Source organism: Micromonas commoda, chromosome 8 (assembly GCF_000090985.2).
Source record: "Micromonas commoda chromosome 8, complete sequence".
Lineage (NCBI taxonomy): Eukaryota > Viridiplantae > Chlorophyta > Mamiellophyceae > Mamiellales > Mamiellaceae > Micromonas > Micromonas commoda.
Window position 1 is genome coordinate 401,047 of NC_013045.1, and position 20,005 is coordinate 421,051.

At 67.1% G+C, this 20,005-nt stretch overlaps 9 protein-coding genes across 9 annotated transcripts; 4 read left to right on the plus strand and 5 right to left on the minus strand.

The window, feature by feature from the left end:
• Nucleotides 1-17: 17 nt before the first annotated feature.
• Nucleotides 18-3,791, minus strand: MICPUN_101824 (type II secretory pathway family; the record flags this gene model as incomplete). Its single annotated transcript, XM_002508117.1, has 1 exon — nt 18-3,791. One exon carries the CDS (start codon nt 3,789-3,791, stop codon nt 18-20), a length of 3,774 nt encoding a protein of 1,257 aa, XP_002508163.1.
• A 217-nt stretch (nt 3,792-4,008) lies between these two features.
• On the plus strand, nt 4,009-4,894 carry YCF4 (photosystem I assembly protein ycf4). Its single transcript, XM_002507824.1, has one exon. It carries the CDS (start codon nt 4,030-4,032, stop codon nt 4,795-4,797), a length of 768 nt encoding a protein of 255 aa, XP_002507870.1. The 5' UTR covers nt 4,009-4,029; the 3' UTR covers nt 4,798-4,894.
• Nucleotides 4,895-5,012: 118 nt separating this feature from the next.
• Nucleotides 5,013-6,584, plus strand: MICPUN_60607 (predicted protein; the record flags this gene model as incomplete). Its single annotated transcript, XM_002507825.1, has 1 exon — nt 5,013-6,584. The coding sequence occupies one exon, from the start codon at nt 5,013-5,015 to the stop codon at nt 6,582-6,584; it is 1,572 nt and encodes a 523-aa protein (XP_002507871.1).
• Nucleotides 6,585-6,730: 146 nt separating this feature from the next.
• Nucleotides 6,731-8,569, minus strand: MICPUN_60608 (predicted protein; the record flags this gene model as incomplete). Its single annotated transcript, XM_002508118.1, has 1 exon — nt 6,731-8,569. The coding sequence occupies one exon, from the start codon at nt 8,567-8,569 to the stop codon at nt 6,731-6,733; it is 1,839 nt and encodes a 612-aa protein (XP_002508164.1).
• Nucleotides 8,570-8,736: 167 nt separating this feature from the next.
• MICPUN_60609 (predicted protein) lies at nt 8,737-9,045 on the minus strand (the record flags this gene model as incomplete). Its single annotated transcript, XM_002508119.1, has 1 exon — nt 8,737-9,045. The coding sequence occupies one exon, from the start codon at nt 9,043-9,045 to the stop codon at nt 8,737-8,739; it is 309 nt and encodes a 102-aa protein (XP_002508165.1).
• A 232-nt stretch (nt 9,046-9,277) lies between these two features.
• Nucleotides 9,278-10,453, plus strand: MICPUN_60610 (predicted protein; the record flags this gene model as incomplete). The annotated part of the gene is made up of 1 exon (XM_002507826.1): nt 9,278-10,453. One exon carries the CDS (start codon nt 9,278-9,280, stop codon nt 10,451-10,453), a length of 1,176 nt encoding a protein of 391 aa, XP_002507872.1.
• A 5,183-nt stretch (nt 10,454-15,636) lies between these two features.
• MICPUN_60612 (hypothetical protein) lies at nt 15,637-16,437 on the plus strand. Its single transcript, XM_002507827.1, has one exon. It carries the CDS (start codon nt 15,657-15,659, stop codon nt 16,356-16,358), a length of 702 nt encoding a protein of 233 aa, XP_002507873.1. The 5' UTR covers nt 15,637-15,656; the 3' UTR covers nt 16,359-16,437.
• HEMG (protoporphyrinogen IX oxidase chloroplast precursor) lies at nt 16,365-18,153 on the minus strand (the record flags this gene model as incomplete). Its single annotated transcript, XM_002508120.1, has 1 exon — nt 16,365-18,153. The coding sequence occupies one exon, from the start codon at nt 18,151-18,153 to the stop codon at nt 16,522-16,524; it is 1,632 nt and encodes a 543-aa protein (XP_002508166.1). The 3' UTR covers nt 16,365-16,521.
• A 279-nt stretch (nt 18,154-18,432) lies between these two features.
• On the minus strand, nt 18,433-19,299 carry MICPUN_84437 (predicted protein; the record flags this gene model as incomplete). The annotated part of the gene is made up of 1 exon (XM_002508121.1): nt 18,433-19,299. The coding sequence occupies one exon, from the start codon at nt 19,297-19,299 to the stop codon at nt 18,433-18,435; it is 867 nt and encodes a 288-aa protein (XP_002508167.1).
• Between the last annotated feature and the right edge of the window lie 706 nt (nt 19,300-20,005).

Below are 20,005 nucleotides of genomic sequence, written 5' to 3' on the forward strand. Positions count from 1 at the left end.
CGTTAGACGTTTGATCGTCAAAATTTGTAAGTGACCGAGCCGTCGGAGTCACCGTCCGGGTCCTCCTCCTCCTCCTCCTCCTCGATCAGCGCCCGCTGCTTGGCCAGCACCCGCTCAGCCTCCTCCATCATCTTCTTCTGCTCGCCGTCGTCCATCGCCTGCAGCTTCTTACCTGCGCGAGCCGCCTGCCTCTGCGCCTCCACGAGAACCGTCTCCGCCTCGGCGTCGTCGCCCTTTGAGATGAAATCCGCCATGGCCGTCATACCAGTCGCCTGCATAACCTTCGCGATCTCAGCCTCACGCTCAGCCGCCGCCGGATTGGCCACCGCCGCCGCCTCCTCCGCGGCCACCTCCTCGAAGTCCAGCGTTGGCTCCACGGCGCTTCCGACGAAGAAGAACACGTTCGCCACCGTCTTGCGTCTCATGTCGCGGACCATGTCGACAAAGGCCCTCGCGCCGTCGATGCGATACTCCTCCATCGGGTCCAGCTGGCCGAAAGCTCGGACGTTGACGCTGCTCCGAAGCACCTGCATCTCCACCAGGTGCCTCTGCCACCGGTCGTCGATCGCCCTCAGCACCCACACGCGCTCGACAGCCTCCAGATCGGTGCGATCGTACCGCTGGTTTAGCCGGGCGAACCTGTCCAGGTAGAGCGCGATGGCGCTCTCGGAGAGATACGTTCGCAGCATCCTCCCCTCCGCGGCGTTCATGCCCCTCCTGCCGTAGTCCTCCAGCGATTTCATGCCTTTGGTGATCTCCATGCGCTTCTCGACGCGTGCCGCGATGCACTCCTCCGCAGCCTCGGGCTCCGTGTCCACCACCCGAGCGGGCTTCGCCGGGGGATTCATGTCGACGACGTCCACCCCCCGAAGCGCCGCCGCGACAACCTCCGGCGCCGCCTCCAGGCCCGGGAGCTCCGTCTGGAGCGGCATGGCGCCCTTGCTCTTGAGCGCATCGCGGATTCCGCGAGCGTCCACGCCGGGGAGGAAGTGCGGGAACTCGCTCATCGTTTGCCCGGACTCGTTCAGCCACTGGTCCCTCCTACCCGCGAAGACAGTGCGGAGGTCGTCGAGGAGGCCCTCGATGTCCCAGTCGTCGATCGGCCTCAGGCCGTCAACCTTGGCCCTGTCGCACGCGTCGTCGACGATCCACTCGATGTATCGCAGTAGCCTGGCCCTGAGCGGCTGCTGGCCGTCCTCCAAGACTTTGCGTCGAACGTTGTATATGGCGTCCCTCTGGCCGTCGATGATTCGATCCGTCTCGTACGTCGACGTCCTGTGCGTGGCGTGGAAGTCCTCGATGGACGCCTGGATCCCCGCGAGCTGCTTATCGACGACGTCGGAGAAGAGCGGGGTGTCATCGTCCATCCCGGACCAGTCCCACACCGACGACGACGCCCATCCCGGGCAGTACACCGCCATGAGCTCGTCCTCCATCGAGAGGCAGAAGATGGTGGAGCCCGGGTCGCCCTGCCGACCGGCTCGACCGCGGAGCTGGTTGTCCACCCTGCGGCTGTCGTGGAGGGCGGTGCCGATGACCTGAAGGCCGCCGAGGTCGCGCACGAGCGTCGCCTCGCGCTCGCACTGCGCGGTGCAGTCCTCGAGGAGGCATACCGCGGCGTGCCTGAGCGCGTTCATGACGGGGTTCGGGCCGCCAATCTCCTTCTCCCTCTCAGCCGCCGCCGCCTCCGCAGCCTCCCGCACCGCGCCGCCCCTCAGAATCTGCTCCGCGTACTCGACAGCCTCCGTCACGAGCGCCACGACGGCGTCGGGAGACACCGGTACGGCGCCGTCCGCCTTGGCGGTGACGTGCGCGAGGCCCACCGCGGCCTGAACCGCAGCCTCCGTCTTTGGGGACATCCCGACGGTGGCCATCGGGTTGGGTTCCGACGCGTCGTCAGCCTCGGGGGTGCCCACGCTGAGCTTGGGAAACAGCGCGCGCTCGAGGAAGAGCCTGGCGAGGCCCGGGGGGTTACCGCCGAGCACGATGTCGGTGCCTCGTCCCGCCATGTTCGTGGCGATCGTCACGGCGTGGGCGCGGCCAGCCTGAGCGACAATCTCCGCCTCCTTCGCCGCGAGCTGCGGGCGGGCGTTGAGGAGCTTGTGGGGCACCCCGTTCACCAGCTTGCCGTCCTGGGACTGCCACCTGTACTCGGCGAGGAGCCGGGAGAGGTACTCGCTGTGCTCCACCGAGGTGGTGCCCACGAGCACCGGCCGTCCCTCCCAGTGGCACGACACGATGAGGTCCGCCACGGCGTTCCATCGAGCCGCCGCCGTTCGGAACATCGCGTGGGGTTTATCGACCCTCATGTTCCGCCTGTGCGTGGGCACGGTGACGACCGAGAGTTTGTACGTCGTGTAGAGCTCCTCAGCCTCGGTGGACGCGGTGCCGGTCATGCCGGATAGCTTGTCGTAGAGCTTGAACAGGCACTGGTACGAGATGGACGCGACGGTGGTGTTCTCCCGCTTGATCTCGACGCCCTCCTTGGCCTCAACCGCCTGGTGGATGTTATCGTTCCACCGGCGGTTGGGCTGCACGCGCCCGGTGCCCTCGTCGACGATCATCACCTGACCCTCGCGGACGATGTAATGGACGTCGCGGAGGTACAGAGACTTGGCCTTGACCGCGAGGAGTAGGTACCGGCCCCACGGGTCGTACGTGTCCCAGATGTCCGAGACGCCCAGGAGCTGCTCCGCGACCATCATCCCCCGCTCCGTTAAATCCGCCGTCTTTTGCTTGCGGTCCACGACGTAATCCGATCCCTCCTTGAGCTGCGCCGCCACCTGCGAGGCGACGGTGTACTTGTTCATCTCCTCGTCCCCCTCCGTCGCGGGACCCGTGATGAGCAGCGGGTTGCGCCCCTCGTCGATGAGGACGGAATCGACCTCGTCGACGATGGCGAAGTTGAACCCGCGGCGCATGACGAGCTCGTGCGCCTCGTTGGCCATGTTATCCCGCAGGTAATCGAAGCCAACCTCGGTGTTGGTGACGTAGGTTATGTCCGCCTCGTACGCCTCCCTCCGCTCCTCCGCCTCCATGTCCGTCTGGATGATGCCCACGGTGAGCCCGAGCGATTGGTGCACGCGGCCCATCCACTCGGCGTCGCGCCTCGCGAGGTAATCGTTCACGGTGACGACGTGCACCCCCTTACCCGTGAGCGCGTTAAGGTACGCGGGCAGCGTCGCCGTCAGCGTCTTGCCCTCGCCCGTGGCCATCTCGCAGATGCACCCGTCGTGCAGCAGCGCGCCGCCGACGAGCTGGACGTCGAAATGCCTCATGTTGAGCTCGCGCCTGGCGCACTCGCGGACCACCGCGAAGGCCTCGACGAGCAGATCGTCCAGGGTCTCGCCCTTCTTGAGCCTATCGCGGAACTCGTCCGTCTTAGCGGCGAGCTCCGGGCCGGACAGCGCGCGCATGGCGTCCTCGAGCCTGTTCGCGGGGACGACAACCTGGCGAACCTTCTGATCGATGACGCGATCGGCGCCCTTGGGTATGGCGTCGGTGAGGTCGCTCGCGAACTTGATCGGGTTCTTGACGACGTCCCGGACGTTCGGCAGCGGTCTCCGCGCCTTGGCGAAGTCCGGGAGCTCGTCCTGGGTCGGCGCGGAGCCGTCCACCGCGGCTCTAGGGGCGGCGGTCGTCGACGTCCTCGACGAGATCCGACGATTGGGCGGTCCGGGTCTTTGCGAACCGCCCACGCGGTGTCGCGATCCGAGCTCGCCGCGACCGCCGCCCCGAGCCCACGGCGACCTCGCGGTCGCCTGGACTCCCACCGCGGCCGTCGACGCCATCCTCTTCCAACGCCTCGCGAGCGCGGAGTCTCCGAGTGTGAGGCGTCGAGGTTTTCAAGTTGGTTGAAGAAAAAAAGGCGGTGGCCCGGGTGGTGCTCTATGGGGATTTATAACTCAAGGATCCTTGAGTCAAATGTCTGGACCCCACAGCCAATCAGCTTTCGTTTTTTTGAGATCTTGACCGCTATCTTCTCCTTCGCCGATGGGGCCACTTCGACGCGCACCCCATCGTCCGACGATGAGCTCCGCTCTCGCCTCCGCGGCCTTCACGGTCCGCGCGGCCCCCACTCGTGCCACCGCGCGCACCACCGCGCGCGCGTCCCTCGTCGCCAAGGCCCCCGCCGGCCTCAGGGCGACGCTCCCGGCCCGACTGAGCAAATCCGCCGGCGTCTCCGTGTCCCGCCGCGGCGTCGTGACCAGGGCCGACGGCGCCGCGACCCGCGACGTCTCCGTGAAGACCAACACCGATAACCTGATCATCGACCCCGTGGTCGGCGCCAAGCGCTTCAGCAACTACTTCTGGGCCGGCGTCGTCTCCATCGGCGCCACCGGCTTCCTCATCACCGGCGCGTCCTCGTACTTTGAGCACAACCTGCTCTTCTTCCTCGACGCGTCCGAGATCAAGTTCTTTCCCCAGGGCCTGGTGATGAGCTTCTACGGCGTCGCGGGCTCCCTCCTCGCCACCTACCTCTGGCTCACCATCAACTGGGACGTTGGAGCGGGGTACAACGAGTTCAACAAGGACGAGGGCATCATGCGCATCTTCCGCTACGGCTTCCCCGGCAAGAACAGGCGCATCAACCTCGTGACGCCGCTGCAGGACATCCAGGCCGTGAGGGTGGAGATCGCGGACGGCGTCAACCCCAGGCGCGTGGTTTACGTGAGGTGCAAGAACAAGAGCGACATTCCCCTCACCCGCATCGGCCAGCCCCTCACCCTGGCGGAGGTTGAGAAGCAGGCGGCGGATCTCGCCAAGTTTCTCCAGGTTCCCATCGAGGGCCTGTAAACTTGGGTCGTCTCCGGCTTGGGAGAGGTTGGGAAGAGGCGCGGCGCGGCATTATTAAACGCTATAGCACTATCATACATCGAGATACAGTAGTTTACACACGCGTGACGACCCGCGCGTCGTCTCGGTCCAACCCCTGAGCCGTCGTGCGCGAGAGTCGTTCGTTCGCCGCGACAAAAGGAGTGCCACGGGGTGGTTTCGCGTCAGTGCGATTGATGGCGCAGGCGCAGGCGCTGGCGTGTGCTCGAGGGCTGAGGCACGCGCGGAGTTTCACCGCCGCGCGCGCGCGTCGTGACGCACCCGTCCGTCCGGTCCCCGCCGCGGCGGGCACAGCGCGTCCCTACGGCGCACACGAGGGCCGAGCTCGGCGGATGGAGTCTGAGCGCGATGCGACCGGCGCCGTCGCCAAGAATACCCTTCACGGCGCCAACCACCCCAGCCTATCGCTCCGCCTCGTCACCCCCGACGGCGACAGACTCGACGCGGGGGTTGACTTCAACCTCCACGCGTGGCCGCCGGTGCCGTGCGCCAAGTACTTCGACGACCGCGCGTGGAGGGCGGTTGAGTCCTTCGCCGCCCGCGTCGTCCTCGGCGAGGCGTGCGTCTCCTCGCTGGCGCCGGGCGAGATGGAACCCGCGGGGGTGTGCCCGGGCCGGGGCGTGAACCAGGACGGCACGCGCATCGAGACGCTCCCGATGCGAACCAAGGGATCGCGGGGGCGACGGACGAACGTCAGGGTGCACCTCGCCTACTACGGACCGGCGTTCACCGGATGGGCGTGGACGCCGGAGAATGACAAGGACTACACCGACTGCCCGCGCTCGGCGGATGCGACGAGCGCGAGCGCGAGCGCGAACGCGGAGGACGACGCGGAGGACGACGCGGTGGACGCAGCTCGTGGATCGAGCACGGAGTGGAGGTACGGCGAGCGCTCCGTCAGCGCCTCCATCCAGCGCGCCCTCCGGCCGTTGTTCTCGAGCGACAAGGAGCGGCTGATCCACAGCGCGGGGCGCACGGACAAGGGCGTGCACGCCGCCGCGCAGTGCTTCAGCGTGTGGTCCAACGCGAAGGACACGTTCACCCCTCGCAACGTCCGCGACGCGTTGGTAGCGCACCCGGCGCACGCGGCGGGGGCGTGGCGGGTGGTGGGCGATGTAGAGGAAGTTTCCGATGCGTTCCACGCGACGTTTTGCGCGACGTGGCGCCGGTACGTCTACATCTTGCCAATGCGGTCACTGGGTGACGAGGAGGAAAACGGCTTGTCAAATGTCGCGGTGGACCCGGCGGCGACGAACGCGATGCTTAACGCGCTCGAGGGTAAGTCGATGGACATGTCCGCGTTCGCCAGGGCCACGCCTCCGGGTAAGGACTCGACGTGCTTCGTGAAGGTTGCTCGAGCGTTTGAGGCGACGGTGCCCGCTTCAAAGGGAGCCGAGCGGGGCGTCGGACGAGGCGCGAGACGCCGGAAGAGTGCAGGGTTTAGTGAGGACGGGGGATTGGGAGTGGGTGGCGGGGGTGGCGGGGATGGCGGGCCCCCCAATAGCACTATGGAGCGCGTCCTCGTCGTCGAGCTGGTGGCTGATCGGTTCCTAAGAAAGATGGTCAGGACGCTCGTCGCGACGGCGGTGCGAGAGGCGGCGACGGGCGCGCGCGGGGACGTGCTGCTCAGGCTCGCCCGGGCGGGGGAGAGGGCCGCCACGGCACCCCCCGCGCCGCCCGAGGGGCTCATCTTCGCCGGAGTTGGATACGGAAATCACCCGGTTTGGGACGTAGGGGGGCGCGACTGAGTCTCGGCAATGACGGATCATCAACACAACACGGCATCCCTAACACAACACGGCATCCCTAACACAACACGGCATCCCTAACACGACACGGCATCCCTAACACAACGCGGCATCCCTAATAACCCCATACGTCCTTCGCGTGCCGCTCAAGTCGGGGCGGCGAACGGCGGGTCGTCGTCGAGCCCGTCCCAGGAGCGTTTACCGGTGAGAAACTCGAGCGGCGTCCGCGTCAGCGAGGTCAGCGAGTCCAGGAACAGGTTAGACCGCGGCAGCCTGCCGGACAAGAAGTCCTCCTCGATGACGTCGACGATGACGAGCACCATGTACCACGTCCCGACCAGCAGGAGAATCAACGCGAAGAGGCGCAGCGCCGACACGACGACGGACTCGCCGCCTGAGACCTCCCTTCCGGCGGATTTCCGACTCGGCGACTCCTCCGCCGGAAACGGACTCCGCCCGGGGACGCCCCCGCCCTCCTCCGCCTCCGACCGGTCCGTGTTGACCGCCGTCTCCCGCGTCGTCGCCCTCACGCGCGTGGACTCGCGCGGGGACTGCGACCGGGTTCGATCGAACGACGCGCCGTGCCTGAACGACGACTCGTTAGACCCGGGCCCGCTGCCCCCGTGCCTATTGAGCGACGAATCGTTGGATCCCGGGGCTTCGTCTTCTCCGGTTGAGTGTCTCCGATTGACGGCGCCCGACTCTCTGCCGCGTCTCCGGACACTGTCGTCGGCGCCCACGCCGGGCTCACGCGCCGCAGACGCCGGCTCCCCGCCAACGCCCCCCGACCTGTCCCCGTCGTCGTCCCCGAAGAGGAGGCGGCCCGTACCCGTCGCCTCCGACGACACCTTCCGACCCGATCGGTGGCGCGCCGACGTTTTGGACGACCCGGCGCTTCGATGCGACCCGACGTGCCCGGACCCGCCCCTTTTCCCACCGCCGTCCGTCGAGGCGTTGCTATCGCGGCGCTGCTGCTGCTGCTGCTGCTGCTGCTGCTGCTGCTGCCTGACGACGCCCCCGCCGCTGTGAACGTCTCGAGCCACAGAGCCGCCGAACGATCCGACGGATGCCCGGTGAGGTCCGTGCGGATACTCCCCCCGCCCCGGCGTTCCTCCGTCCAAATGCACCCCCCCGCCGCCGCCGCCGTCGTTCGGGGTGGCGGCCGCCGTCGCCGGGCTGCTCATGTTGGACTTGATCTCCGCCAGCTCGCGCCTGATGGCCTCGAACTCCTCCTTGACGCTGAACTCCTCGGCGGCGACGTATCCACCGTCGCGGCCATCGCCATCGCCGACGCCTTCTCGAGCGGCGGTCGTTTCAAAGTCGACGGCTCTCGGCGCGCCACCGCCGCTCGACGTCGGCGACGGTCGATGCAGCGAGCCGCGGACGGGTCCCGCGCTTCCAAACGACGCGCCGGGCGAGAGCCCCCTGAACCCGCGCCTCGACGACGAACCGTCGGCGCCCCTCGGTTTCGGCGTGGTGAATGCGCCGATGTTGCGAAAGACCCGCCCCCCCCCGCCGCTGGCGCCCACGAGCATCGCGCGGTACTCGTCAGCCTCGCGCTCCAGGTCCGAGTCCTCGTATTCCATGCCGTCGTCCGAGCCGGGGTCGTACCCGGGCGTCGAGCGCGGCGAGGGTCCCGCGCGACCGCTCGACGACGAGACTCGCGCGGGCGGAGGATCGATCTCGAGCTCCTCCATCGTCTCCGCCTGACGTGCCGCCCGCATCGCGCCGCGGCCCGGCGTGCCGTCGACGAGGAGCACGGACGCGGGCGCTCGCCAAAGGTCGTCCTCGGAGCTCTCCGAGTCGCTGTATATCGGACGAGCGGCGGGGGTTCGACGCTGCGCGGGGGAGGGTGAAGGGTCGCGGCGGGTCAGATTTTCGGGATTGGCGGTCAAAATTGTGCTCTCCACGATCTGAGACGGGTTCGGGCCGCGCACCGCCTGGCCGAAGGGCGTCGTCGCCCTGCGGGCGCGGGGAGTCGCCATTCGACCCCGCGTTTACGGCTCGAGCGGGCTCCTGGGCTGACACGGAGGCCACTCGTGTCCTTCGCCCCTGGAGTGAATTCAACATTTCGGGCAGGGTTGACAAAAACAGCGAGTCGACCGAACTTTTTGCGTCTTCTTTAGCCCCGCCACCGCCTCTCAGGAGCTAGCTAGCTATCCAACTCGTCATCCTCCCCCCTTCGCATCCACTCCGGCGCGTCTCCCACCCCCGGTATCACCGTACCTCCCTTGGTCCTGTCGCCCCTCGGCCTGGTTCCCCCCTTCCTGGCCAACTCGCGCTCCACCCAGCCCGGCTCACTACTTTCGCCTCCGTCGGTCTCCACGAACGCCCTTCGCGCAGGGTCCGCCTTGTCGAACCTCGCCCTGGCGGTGCCGGTGACGAATACCTGGAGGTACGCCGCCGCGCCCAGGATGAAAACCAGGGCGAACAGCTGAGGAGCGATGAGCGAGGCGTCCATCGGGCTCGGCGTGTACGGCGGCGCGGGCGCGGTCGTCTCCACTGCCGACGACGACGACGATGACGGTGCCGTCAGCGATGGGGTGCCCTCCCCTCCTCCTCCTCCTCCTCCTGCTGCCGCCGCTGCTCCTCGGATGCGCCGCGCCGGCAACGCCCGGCCGCTCCTCCTCCGAAACGCGGACGCCGGCGATGCGACGAGACGGGCGGAGAGGCACGCCGCGACGTGGGTCCCCATGGAGTGGTCCGCAGCGCGCGCGCCGGTCTGGCAGTTGGGCCAAGTCACCGCACATTTTGGATGTGATAACGTGGCGTCACCATCAGTTTACATGCTCGCGGTCGGGGCTCCGTCGCGCGTCCTCGCGCCCCGGCGCGCGCCGCGCGGCGCCGTCCGCCGCGCCGTACCCGCGAAGAAGCCGCCGCTCGTCATCCGCGCCGCGAGCCACGGCGACGACGCTCCCGCGGATGCTTCCGCTCGTCGTCCGCGCCTCGTCGACCCATCGAACGAATCGAAGAAGCGCGTGACGACGACCGGGGCGAAAAGGGCTGTCGAGACCTGCGTCGCGTGCGGCGGCGTCGGCGTCGTCGAGTGCCGCGCGTGCGGGGGCAAGGGCACCCTCGCCGCGGGGGGCTTCCACGCCAAGAACCACGTGGACATGGCCAACGTCGTGGGCACCAATTGGACCGCGCACAGGCGCACCAAGGGATGGCGGCACTTCGAGTGCATCGGCAAGTCCCCCGCGGACAAGGCGAACGGCAAACCCCGCGCGTCGGTGCACCTCGCCGCCACGTGCGACAGGGACGTCACCGTGTGGGTCGACGTGAAGGAGCTCAAGGACCGACACCTGTGGAGCGCGGGGTGGAAGCAGCGAGAGGACCTCGACTGGATCGGGGACCCCGACCAGCCGGGAGGGGCCGTCGCCGTGCCAAAACCAGGCGCCCCGTGCGTAGCGTGCGACGGCGAGGGGCGGGTGCCGTGTCAGCGGAGGGGGTGCGTCAACGGCGCTGAACGGGTGCGAAAACAGAGGGAGGTGATCGAGCGAACCGAGCGGACGTTCAAGAAGGTCATCAAGGCGACGCGAGGGGAGGGGACGGAGGGTGAGGCGGGTGAGGCGGCGGCGGAGCTGCGAAGGCGGATGAAGCGGCAGCTCAAGGACATGGCCAAGGCCAAGCCCGGCGGGAGGGCGGGCAGGGACCGAGGCGACACCGTTTCGAGGGGCAACAACGGGAACGGGGAGGAGGACTGGGGCGCGTGGGGCCGGAGACGAAGGGACGAGAAGCTGGATAAGTGGATGCGAGCGGGCGCCGTCCCAGACGAGGATTGGCCCGAGGATGACGAGAAAAAGCCGAGGTCGCGTCGCAGAGAGCGGCGACGGAGGGGGCGCGACGCGGGCTGGGACGATCAGCAGTGAGCCGGTGACGACACGCGACGCGTCACATCGATCGGTAGAGGACAACTCCGGTGCAATACAATCAATCCGTCGATCTATCCGTCGATCACTTCTTCCTGCGCCTGCGGCCGCCGCCGCCTTCATCCGCTCCGCCCCCCGTGAGTTTGTCAGCCTCCGACCGGTGCTGCGCCTGGAGGGACTTCCAGAACGCGAGAGGATCGTCGTCGTCGCCTCCCGCGGACACATCGGGCACCGGCGCGACGCCCGCGAGCGCCTCGATCTCCGCGAGGGACTTGGGCGCCGACGCGGGCGCGGCGGGAGCCCGCGGCGGCGGCGGCTGCGCCGATCCTCCGATGCCGAGGAGGCCCTTCAACGCCGCCGCGCCGTCGTCGCCGGCCGCCGCCCTCGGGACCGGAGGCATGGACACCGGCGCGGGAACCGGCACCGGGAGGACGGGAGCGGAGCCCCGCCGCGTCGCCCCGCCCCCCGCGCCGGCGAGGGAGTCCCAAAACGCCGCGGCGTCGCCCGGGCCGGGGGGAGGTCCCGGCGAAACCGGACCCTTAATCGGGGGCGTCACCGGCGCGTCTCGTTTAGTCTTGGGCGCCGGGATCTTGGGCTTTGGCACAGCCTTAGCCTCGGGCGCGCCACCGACGCGCCGCTCGAGCTGCTCCAGGGACATCGCGTGAACCGGGGTGGGGTTCGCGTTCGCACCCGTACCTGGTCCGCCGCCGATGCCGAGGAGGCCCTTGAGCGCCGCGCCGCCGTCGAGGGGGGGGGCTTTGGATTTGGCGTTGGCGTCCGCCGCAGCGCCGAGCATCGCCAGCACGTCGGGGACGCCTCCGGGCGCGCCGAGCGTCTTGGGGGCGACGATCCCGCCGGGACCGCCGCCGCCGCCCACGAGCCCCGGTAAGCCGACCCCGCGGCCGCGGCCCATGCCGGGCTCGAAGCCCTTGCTGCCCTTTATGGGGATCCGGGGACCGGGCGCGGGGGCGGAGGGCGCAGGGAGTCCGCCCTTACCCGGGAGGAGCGCGGCGGCCATGGCGAGCACGCCCTTGCCGCCGCCCTTGTTCGCCTCGTTCCACGCCTCCTTGAAACCCTTGGGGAGGGTCTTCTTGCCCTTCTTGTCCGCGACGACCTGGTCGGGCGCGGCGGTGCCGAGCTGCGGCATCGCGGGCGGGTGCGACAGGTTGACGAGCTGCGCAGTGGGCAACATCGCGCCTCGCTTCTCCGGGAGCACGCCGTGCAAATCGGTGGCTCCGACGAAGTCGCAGTCGAACATCACCTCCGCCGCCTCGCCGTGCACCGCGCAGATGAACCCGCGGGTGCCGAAAGGCGGCGAGCCCGAGTCTCCGACCATCACCACCCTGTCTCCCAGGTCAAAGTCCCCGCCGGCGTAGAGGTCGAGCACCTCGCCCGCGCGGACCGGCTGCATCAAAAGCAGAGGGGAGACGCCCTCGAGCGCGACGGGCGGCGGCGGCTTCGCCTTGACGGACGTCGCGATGAAGACGTTCTTGACAGCCTCCTCGGGGGCGACGCGGGAAAACTTTGACACGAGCGGCCGTTTGGAAGCGGGCTGCGCCTTGATCCAAGCCTTGCACTGATTGAGCGCCGGGAGACGCTGGGGCTCCGGGAGGTGCTTGAGCGCGACGTCGAGCTGAAGGCCCTCGAACCCGCCGTCCGGATCGGACTGCAACGCGGCGAACACCCACGGGTGGGCGCGCTTGTAGTCCTGGAGGAGCTTCACGCACTGCTGCGAAAATTCCCACCCGTTGCCCTCCTTCATCGGCCTGGTGTAGTCCGCGACGCAGAGACCCTTGTTGCCGCTCTTGAGGTTCAGTCCGATGTCGATCCTGTCGAACCTGCCCGCGTCCTTCGTGGGCGCCACCCACAGCGGCCCGGTGAGGACGGAGAGGGCTCGGGGTGACGTGGACAGCTTCCTCGCGAGCGCCCCGAGGTTCTCCCAGCGACCCCCTTGGTGGCCGTGCATCATCCGCCTCGCGATGCCAGTGTCGGGCGGCACGGGCTCCACGAACACCTCCAGGCCCTTACCCTCCTCCACGCCCGCGACGGTGGCCACGGCGCCGAAGTGAGATCGGCCGAGGTAGAGCGCGACGTCGCCGACGGTGAACCCTCCGGTGGATTTAAAATCATCCCCGTCGAGCGCGGGTCTCTCCTGCATCCGCGGCGAAGGGGACGCGTTCGACGCGAGCACGAGCTGCGCGGGGAGGAGCGCGTCCGTCTTGCCGAACCGTTTCTGGAGCGAGCCGTCGGGGTGGCGCACCAGCCCCTCGCACGCTCGGACGTGCAGCGCGACGGACGTCTGCCCGACGTCCACCCCTCGCTGCGTCATCCTCTCGTGCGCCACCCGCTGCACCTCCGAGCCCCACTCGCTCGAGGAGTGCGAGACGCGGACACCGCGGCCGGTGATCTTCTCCGACTTGTCCGACACCGCCACGACCATCGCCTCCTTCAGGTACGGCCAGTCGATGTGCACGCGGCGGTTGATCAAGTGCGCGTAGGACGCGGCGCCGTGTGAACCCTCCTCGGCGTCGAGCGTCAGCGCCGGGTCGCCGCCGCGGCCGACGCGGACGATGAGGGACTCCTTCTTGCTCGCGGAGCCGAAGACGTTGACGCCCGCGTGCTTGAGCTCGCCGCGGAGGGCCAGCGAGTGCATGGTCGGGAATCCCGGGGGTCGGTCCACGCCGAGCTTGACGCCCGGCAGGAGCGGGTCGTCGCCGCCGAAGCACTTGCGACTTTCGGGGAACTCGCCGGGCGGCATGGACTCGAACATCCTGCTCTTGCTGGGGAAGAGGCCCGCGAACGTCTTGGGCAGGGTGGACTGCACGTCACCGGTGCCCTTGGCGTCGTGCTGGAAGACGACCAGGGGCCCGGGTTCGTTTCGCGCAATCTGCGCCGCCGTGAGCTTCGAGGGGGGCACGGAGGCGATGCACTGCTTCACGAGGTGCTCGTCCAGGAACGGCAGGAGGACCACCCCTTCCCAGTCGTTGCGCTTACCCTCAAAGTCCACCTTGAGGTTCTCCGGGAAGAACTCCGCGAGCGGGGAGTGCGGCGCGGTCATCAGCCATCGGTAAGGCTCCGGGAGCAGCGCCGAGCTCTGCGGGGGCTGCACCGCGAGCAACTGCTCAAACGGACGAAAGGGAACGCCGTAGTCGAAATCGCACGTCAGCGCGCCCATGCCCGACGCCAGGTCCGACGCCATCGGGGCGTAGTGGAAAGGGTAGTACCAGGTCCAGGAGGCGACTCCGCGGTAGTAGTACTGGAGGACCCAGTTCAGGCCCTCGAAGTACGCCTGCCTGAGCTCGGCCAGGGGCGCGGGTTGGCCAATCTTGAGCTCGAGCTTTTCGCGATAGTACATCTCCTTCCACGCCTCGATGCCGCCGCCGCCCTCTTCGAACACCGCGCGTTTCGCCGCGGACATCATGGTCGGGTCCGCGGAGATGCCCTCGGGTTCGGACGCGGGCGAGTCGGTACCGGCGGCGGGGTCCGAGCCAAGTACTTGGGAGTCCTGCCCCGATCGCATGAGCGCCGCCATGGCGGCGGTGAACTTATCGTTCACGCTCATCTCGTCCTTACCGGCGGGCTTCTTACCGCCGCGTTTGCTTTCGAACTTGGCGCGCTTAGCCTCCTGGCGCTCCACGTCGGCGGCGCGCTCGGCGAGAACGTCAGCCTCGAGAGCGCCCATCACCTCCAGGATTCGCTCCAGCCTGCGGGGCACGAAGGTCCCCCCGCCCCGATCGCCGGTGATGTACCCGCCGAGCGAGGGGAGCAGGTCGCGGTACGTCTTGAACAGCGTGTTCAGCGCCCCCTCCGCGATGTCCAGCGTGGGCAGCGGGGGCAGGAAATCGTTCCCCACGAGCATGCACAGCAGCACGAAATCGTCCACGATTCTCTCGCAGTCGTACTCGAACGGCAGGGCGTCTTTGACGACCCGAAACTCCTGGTCCAGGTACTCCCTCAGCAACCCCACGTGCAGCAGGAGGAATCCGTCGTCGGTGGGGTTCTGCAGCACCTCGCGACTGGGTTGGCCGCGTTCGCCGCCGCCGAACTTGACAACCTCGCGGAGCAGGCAAAAGTGCGGCTCGTGGGTGACGAGCGCGAGCATGATGAGGTCGGCGTCGAGGCCGTACAGGCAGTGGGTCTGGTTCGGGTCCCACCCGGGTTCGCCCCTCGCCCAGCGGATGTGCTCCATGATCTTGTGCTCGCCCTCGCCCCTGACCTCGTGGCCGGAGAGGATGACGGTGGCCTTCTGCCACAGCGGATCCTCCGTCTGCTTCTTCTGGACGTAGAACCGCAGGTGCTCGGAGAGGCGGGCCATGAACGGGGTGCCGGGGGTGATGCAGTTGGAGTCGAACGGCTCGCCTTTGGGCTCGGGTTCGCCCTTCGCGAGCGCCTCGGCGCGCATCTTCTCAGCCTCCCTCGCGCTCTTGAAGCGGCGGGAACGCTGCTGGTTCATCTTGGCGCGCGGGGCGACGCCGTCGATCGCCATGTAGAGCAGGCGCCTGGGGCGGACCATGCGGAAGATGTGATCCAGGTACGCGAACACCTTGGACATCTGCGAGCGGACGAGGCGGGTCGGATCACGGTCAGCGTTCGGCGTGGGCGGGAAAGGGCGGGAAAGGAAAGGCGGCACGCGGAGGGAACGATTCGGGGCGATCGTCGCGCACCATCTCATCCTCGGTCATGCGCGTGTTGGCGTCGGTCCCCGCGCCGTGCGAGCAGTTGTGGATCACTCCGTTCATGTCCAAGTACAGGTTATCGATGATCGGAACGGTCCCGGCGTCGCACGTGTGGTTGAGCATCGGGTAGCGCTCGGACAGCCATCGGTAGAACTTGGGGACTCCCATCTGTGCCGATTCAGCCGCGCTTTTTCCTCCTCGGGCGTGTGGCTCTGTGGACTGCCGTCCGCGTGTTCAGACCCCGATCGGCGCGCGATCGAAGGGTGTCACGCACTAGGTGGATCACGCCCGCACTGATGGGTGCGCGCGTCGCTCCAAATAGCGCGTTGCTTACTGGCGCCCCGGCGATCTCCAAGACGAGGTTTTGCGATCAAGTCTGGCGAGGTTGTTGACGCAGCAGCGGCCCGATCATCGGGGCGCGGTCCGTTCGGTGGAAATTGTCCCGTGACCTGACCCTCCCGCGGTGCCCCACAGCCTGGCGCGCGGTGACCGTAGTGCGGCGAGGAGGGATTCTAACGACGCGGAAGATGACCGGCTCCACGATCCAGGCGGCGAGAAGCTCGAGCGGCGGCGCGTTCAGGCGCGGGGGCGGATTCCGAGGGGCGCCGATCGCGTTCGCGGTGTTGATCCTCGCCAGTCTCGTGAGATCGGCCGATGCGCTGAAGGTGACCATCGGCGGCCACGACAAGGAGTGCTTCAACCTGCACGCTGATCGCTCGGGCGACACTTTCGTCGGGTCCTTCAACGTCGTGGAGGACGGTACGGCCTCGGACGTCTTCGACATGATCGTGAAGGACGAGGACAGGTCGATCGTGTACAGCTTCAAGCACAGCAGCGAGCACAAGTTCGAGTTCAACACCAACCGCGATGGCGCGCACGAGTTCTGCTTCACCAACAACAAGGGGCACCCGCACACGCTGTACTGGGACGTCAACGTGGGGCATCACTGGGCACACGACGCCGCCACCGACGCCCACGTCGACGAGCTGCAGATGTCCTTGGACTCGATGAGGGAGATGTACTACAAGCTCCGATCGGAGGTCATCTACCAGAAGCACAGGGAGGCGGCGCACAGGCGGACGGCGGATACCATCACCGGGCGGGTGATGGGTTTCAGCGTTTTGAACACAGCCGTGCTCATCGGGGTGGCGCTGTTCCAGGCGTACTACGTCAAGCAGCTCTTCGAGTCGAAGAGGCGAGGGTCCATGTCGACCATGCGAAGCGTGTGAAAGTTTGGGTTCGACCGCGGGTGATGTCGCCTCGCGTCGTCAGTCAATCGTCTTTACTCATCACGAAGCGCGGCTACCTCGACCGTCCCGTCTCGTCCGACCGTCCCGTCTCGTCCGACCGTCCCGTCTCGTCTCGACGCCTGAAAAGCCGCTTCTTACTTACTTAGCGCGCGGGCACCGAGGCGCCCTTCTTTGCGGACTGTTTGGAAAGGTACGTTTCGAGGTCCTTCGCCTGCTCGACGCCAAACTCCACGCACCGTCCCAGCGCGACACCCGCGGTGTAGTTACCGCCCAGGAACAGCCCGTCGCACCCCGCCTTTGCCAAGCCCGCCTTGGCCTCCGCCAGCACGTCCAGGTGCCCGAGGTTGAACTGGGGGATGGCCTTCTCCCACACCTTGACGCCCACAACCTTGGGCAGAGGGGTGCCGGGCTTGAGGATCGTCTTGAGCGCGTCCTCGTGCACCGCCTTGACGAGCTCCTCGTCGGACAGCTGCGTGATGCCGGTGTCCCTCGCGCCGCCGATGTAGTTGAGTATCATGAACTCACCCTCCGGCTGGCGCTTATCGTCCTTGAACAGGTAGGACGAGTAGATGGTGCCGAGCGTGCGGATGCCCTGCGACCGCGGGTGAAGCTGCCCAAACCCGGTGAGACCGCCTCCGGGAAGCGCGGAGGTTCCGTCCAAACGGAAGGAATCCTCGGGGTAGGAGACGGTCACGGACGCGACGGGCGGATAGTAGAACTTTCGGAGCGCGGCGGCGGCGTCGGGCGCCATGTCCTGCACGGTATCGGCGGTGACGTAAGCCGGCGCGGTCATCACCACGGTGGCTGTGGTGATTTGCTTTTCCCCGTCGGGGGTGTCGTAGGTGATGGCGAACGAACCGTCGTCCCGCTTGGCGATCTTCGTCACCTTCCACTCGAGCTTGACCTTCTCCGAGCCGAGCGCCTTGGCGAGGCCCTCGGGGAACGTCTTCAGCCCCCCGCGGAAGGATCCCACCGTCTGGCCCTCCACCTTTGGCAGTCGCGGATCTCGAGGCCCCCGGGCTTTCTTGGCGTCGTATGCCTCCTTCTGCGCCTTGAGGGCGCCGAAGACGAGGGAGCCGCCGAGGGGTTCCAGGCGCTGGACCCTGCCGGTGGCCGCGACGGACGAGAGCGCCGCGGGGTCGCCCGCGTAGACGCCGGAGCAGAAGGGCTCGATGAGCCTCTCGAAAGCCTCCGTGCCGAGGTTTCGCGAGACGAATTCCTTGACGGATTCCTCCTTGCCCGGGGGCGGGGGCCGGATGCCGATCGCGCCGAGGCCCGCGCGGATCTTGCCCGGCCAGGTGAGGAAGGTGCCGAGGACCGCGGTGGGAATGTCCTTGGGGAGCGCCCGGAGCTCCTTGTCCCAGAGGACGTAGCGGTCCGAGTTGGGATCGGCGAGGAGGATGTCGTCCCTCATGCCCGCGTCGCACGCCACGGTGAGGATCGCGTCGCCGGGCTGGTAAGAGTTGGGACCCTCCTCCCAGATGTACCCGTTCTCGTTCTTCGTGGTGATGTTACCTCCCACGCGGTCCCTGGCCTCGGTGACCAGCATTCGAACGCCGGGCGAGGACCTGCCGAGCGTGAACGCGGTGGACAGGCCGGACACGCCCGCGCCTATTACCACGGCGTCGTAATCGGAGTCGGCCGCGACGCGGACGACCAGCCCGCGCGCGGCGGGACGGGCGGCGCGCCTTCCTGGAGAGGTGCGCTTGACGTTGAAGCGGCCACCGGTTGTGGTGGCGACCGCTGAGGCCGAGAGGGTGACGGAGAGCGCCATCGTGGGGAGCGCGCGCGGCAGTGGCGAAGGTGGCGCTCAAAGGTTGGATAACTGTGGGAGATCTCCAAGATTTGCGCTGCTGGCACCACCGGATCAGCCGTGTCCCACCTGCCTTCCGAGAAATCCGGTACGAAGTGTACGAAGGAACAGTTGTTTTCCATGTCGAAAAATTCACAACTGGACTAACTGGACGACACACGTTGTTAACAACAAACACGACATTTACCGCATATTTCGTATTTCGTATTTCTCCTATGTTCGCTAAAATAGACGATACCATCACGTTCTCCACGGCCACGCGCGCGCGGCGTGCCACGTCGAGCGCAAGGGGCAGTTCATGCCTACGAAATCGCCAGACCCAATCTCATGCACCTCTCCTCGCCGGCACGCCGCCTTGGCCACGAACTCCAGGCCCGGGGGAGGAAACATGCTGACTCCTTTGCTCAGCAGGCACACAGCCTCGGCGTATATCCAAAACGCCACCCTGTGAGGCGTGCACGCGTGCTGAAGGAGGCGCCAAATCCCACTGCGCTCGTTTCTCGCGTGCGGGGCTGATTGGTCGCGTCGAGCATCGAGCTTGGCGAAAAAGTAGTCTCCAAATTTTGGGTGTCCTTTCACGGAAACCATGAGTTGAAAGTCCTCCTCTGGATCCGTCGCCGTCAATTGCCATTCTCCTTGCATATCCATAAACGGCGATACGTGCAAGCTTTTCGGCGCTCTCGTGCCCCCCGGAAGGAAGTTGAACCGAACACGCTCGCCCCACGGCGTGTTAGTCACCTCCGCAACGCAGGTCTTCAGTTCAAACTTTCGTGACTTGCCAGCGGCATCGTGCATCCGCTCCTCGCCGGCGTCTGTTCCAAGACAATAACTATAGTACACGCTGATGGGATTCTGCACGTATCCATATGCCCAGGGTAACGTGAACAGTCGGACTGGCCCGTCGTGTCCAGTGCGCTCGCGAACTTCGTCGGCTGAAAGGTGGTCGCCAGCTTGGCCACTCCGAGTAAACCAAGAAGGAGGCGAGTCAAGATCTATCACCGCGAAACGCATCGGGTATGCGAACACACGCTTTAACGGCTTACTGCGCGTGTGCACCACGCGGCCGACGTAGAACGTGGCACCGACGCACGACTCTCCAAACCACATAATCGGGTCGAGTAACGAAAGCATCGTTCCCACGGCGCCGCGAAACGTGTGCCAAGTGATGCAACCGAGAAGCAGGATAACCTGCGCGATTTCCTGCATCATCTTGCCCTCGGTGTTAGGGTTCACTCTGTATCGCTCGTTCAAGGAATGCCGGCCTTGCTGACCAAGTGTCGTGCCCTAATCCTCTGATTCGACCGCGACGGTGAACGTAAGCATGTCCCACCTGCTGTATGCGGGCAGCGAGGCCTCCCGTCTTCGGGACTGTGAGGCTTGTTCCGTGCACGCCGAAACTTTTGTTGCAGCGGTGTCACCTGTCACCTGTCTACCTGTCAGCCTGTCACCTGCTGTGCGAACGAATCGAGGCAAAACCAACGAACGGAGGACCGAGGCGAGCAAGAACAACGCGCGGGCCGGCCCTCCTCGCCTCCGGGAGCGCACACGCGCCCCCGACGATGCCACTCCTCGAGCTGATACACCCCGTGGACGGCGTGGACGCGTGGTGCCGGTCGCATCCGCGTCGGTTCGCGTACGCCTTCCTCGCCGACGACGCCGCCTCCGAGAGGACGAGGCTGAGGGTGGAGGACCTGAGGACCGCCGCGGTGGAAGCGAGGGACGCGCTCGCCGCCTGGGCGAGGGACCGGCGCGAACCGAGGGTCGTCATGCTCGTCTATCCACCCGGCCTCGACTTTCTCCCGGCGATGCTCGG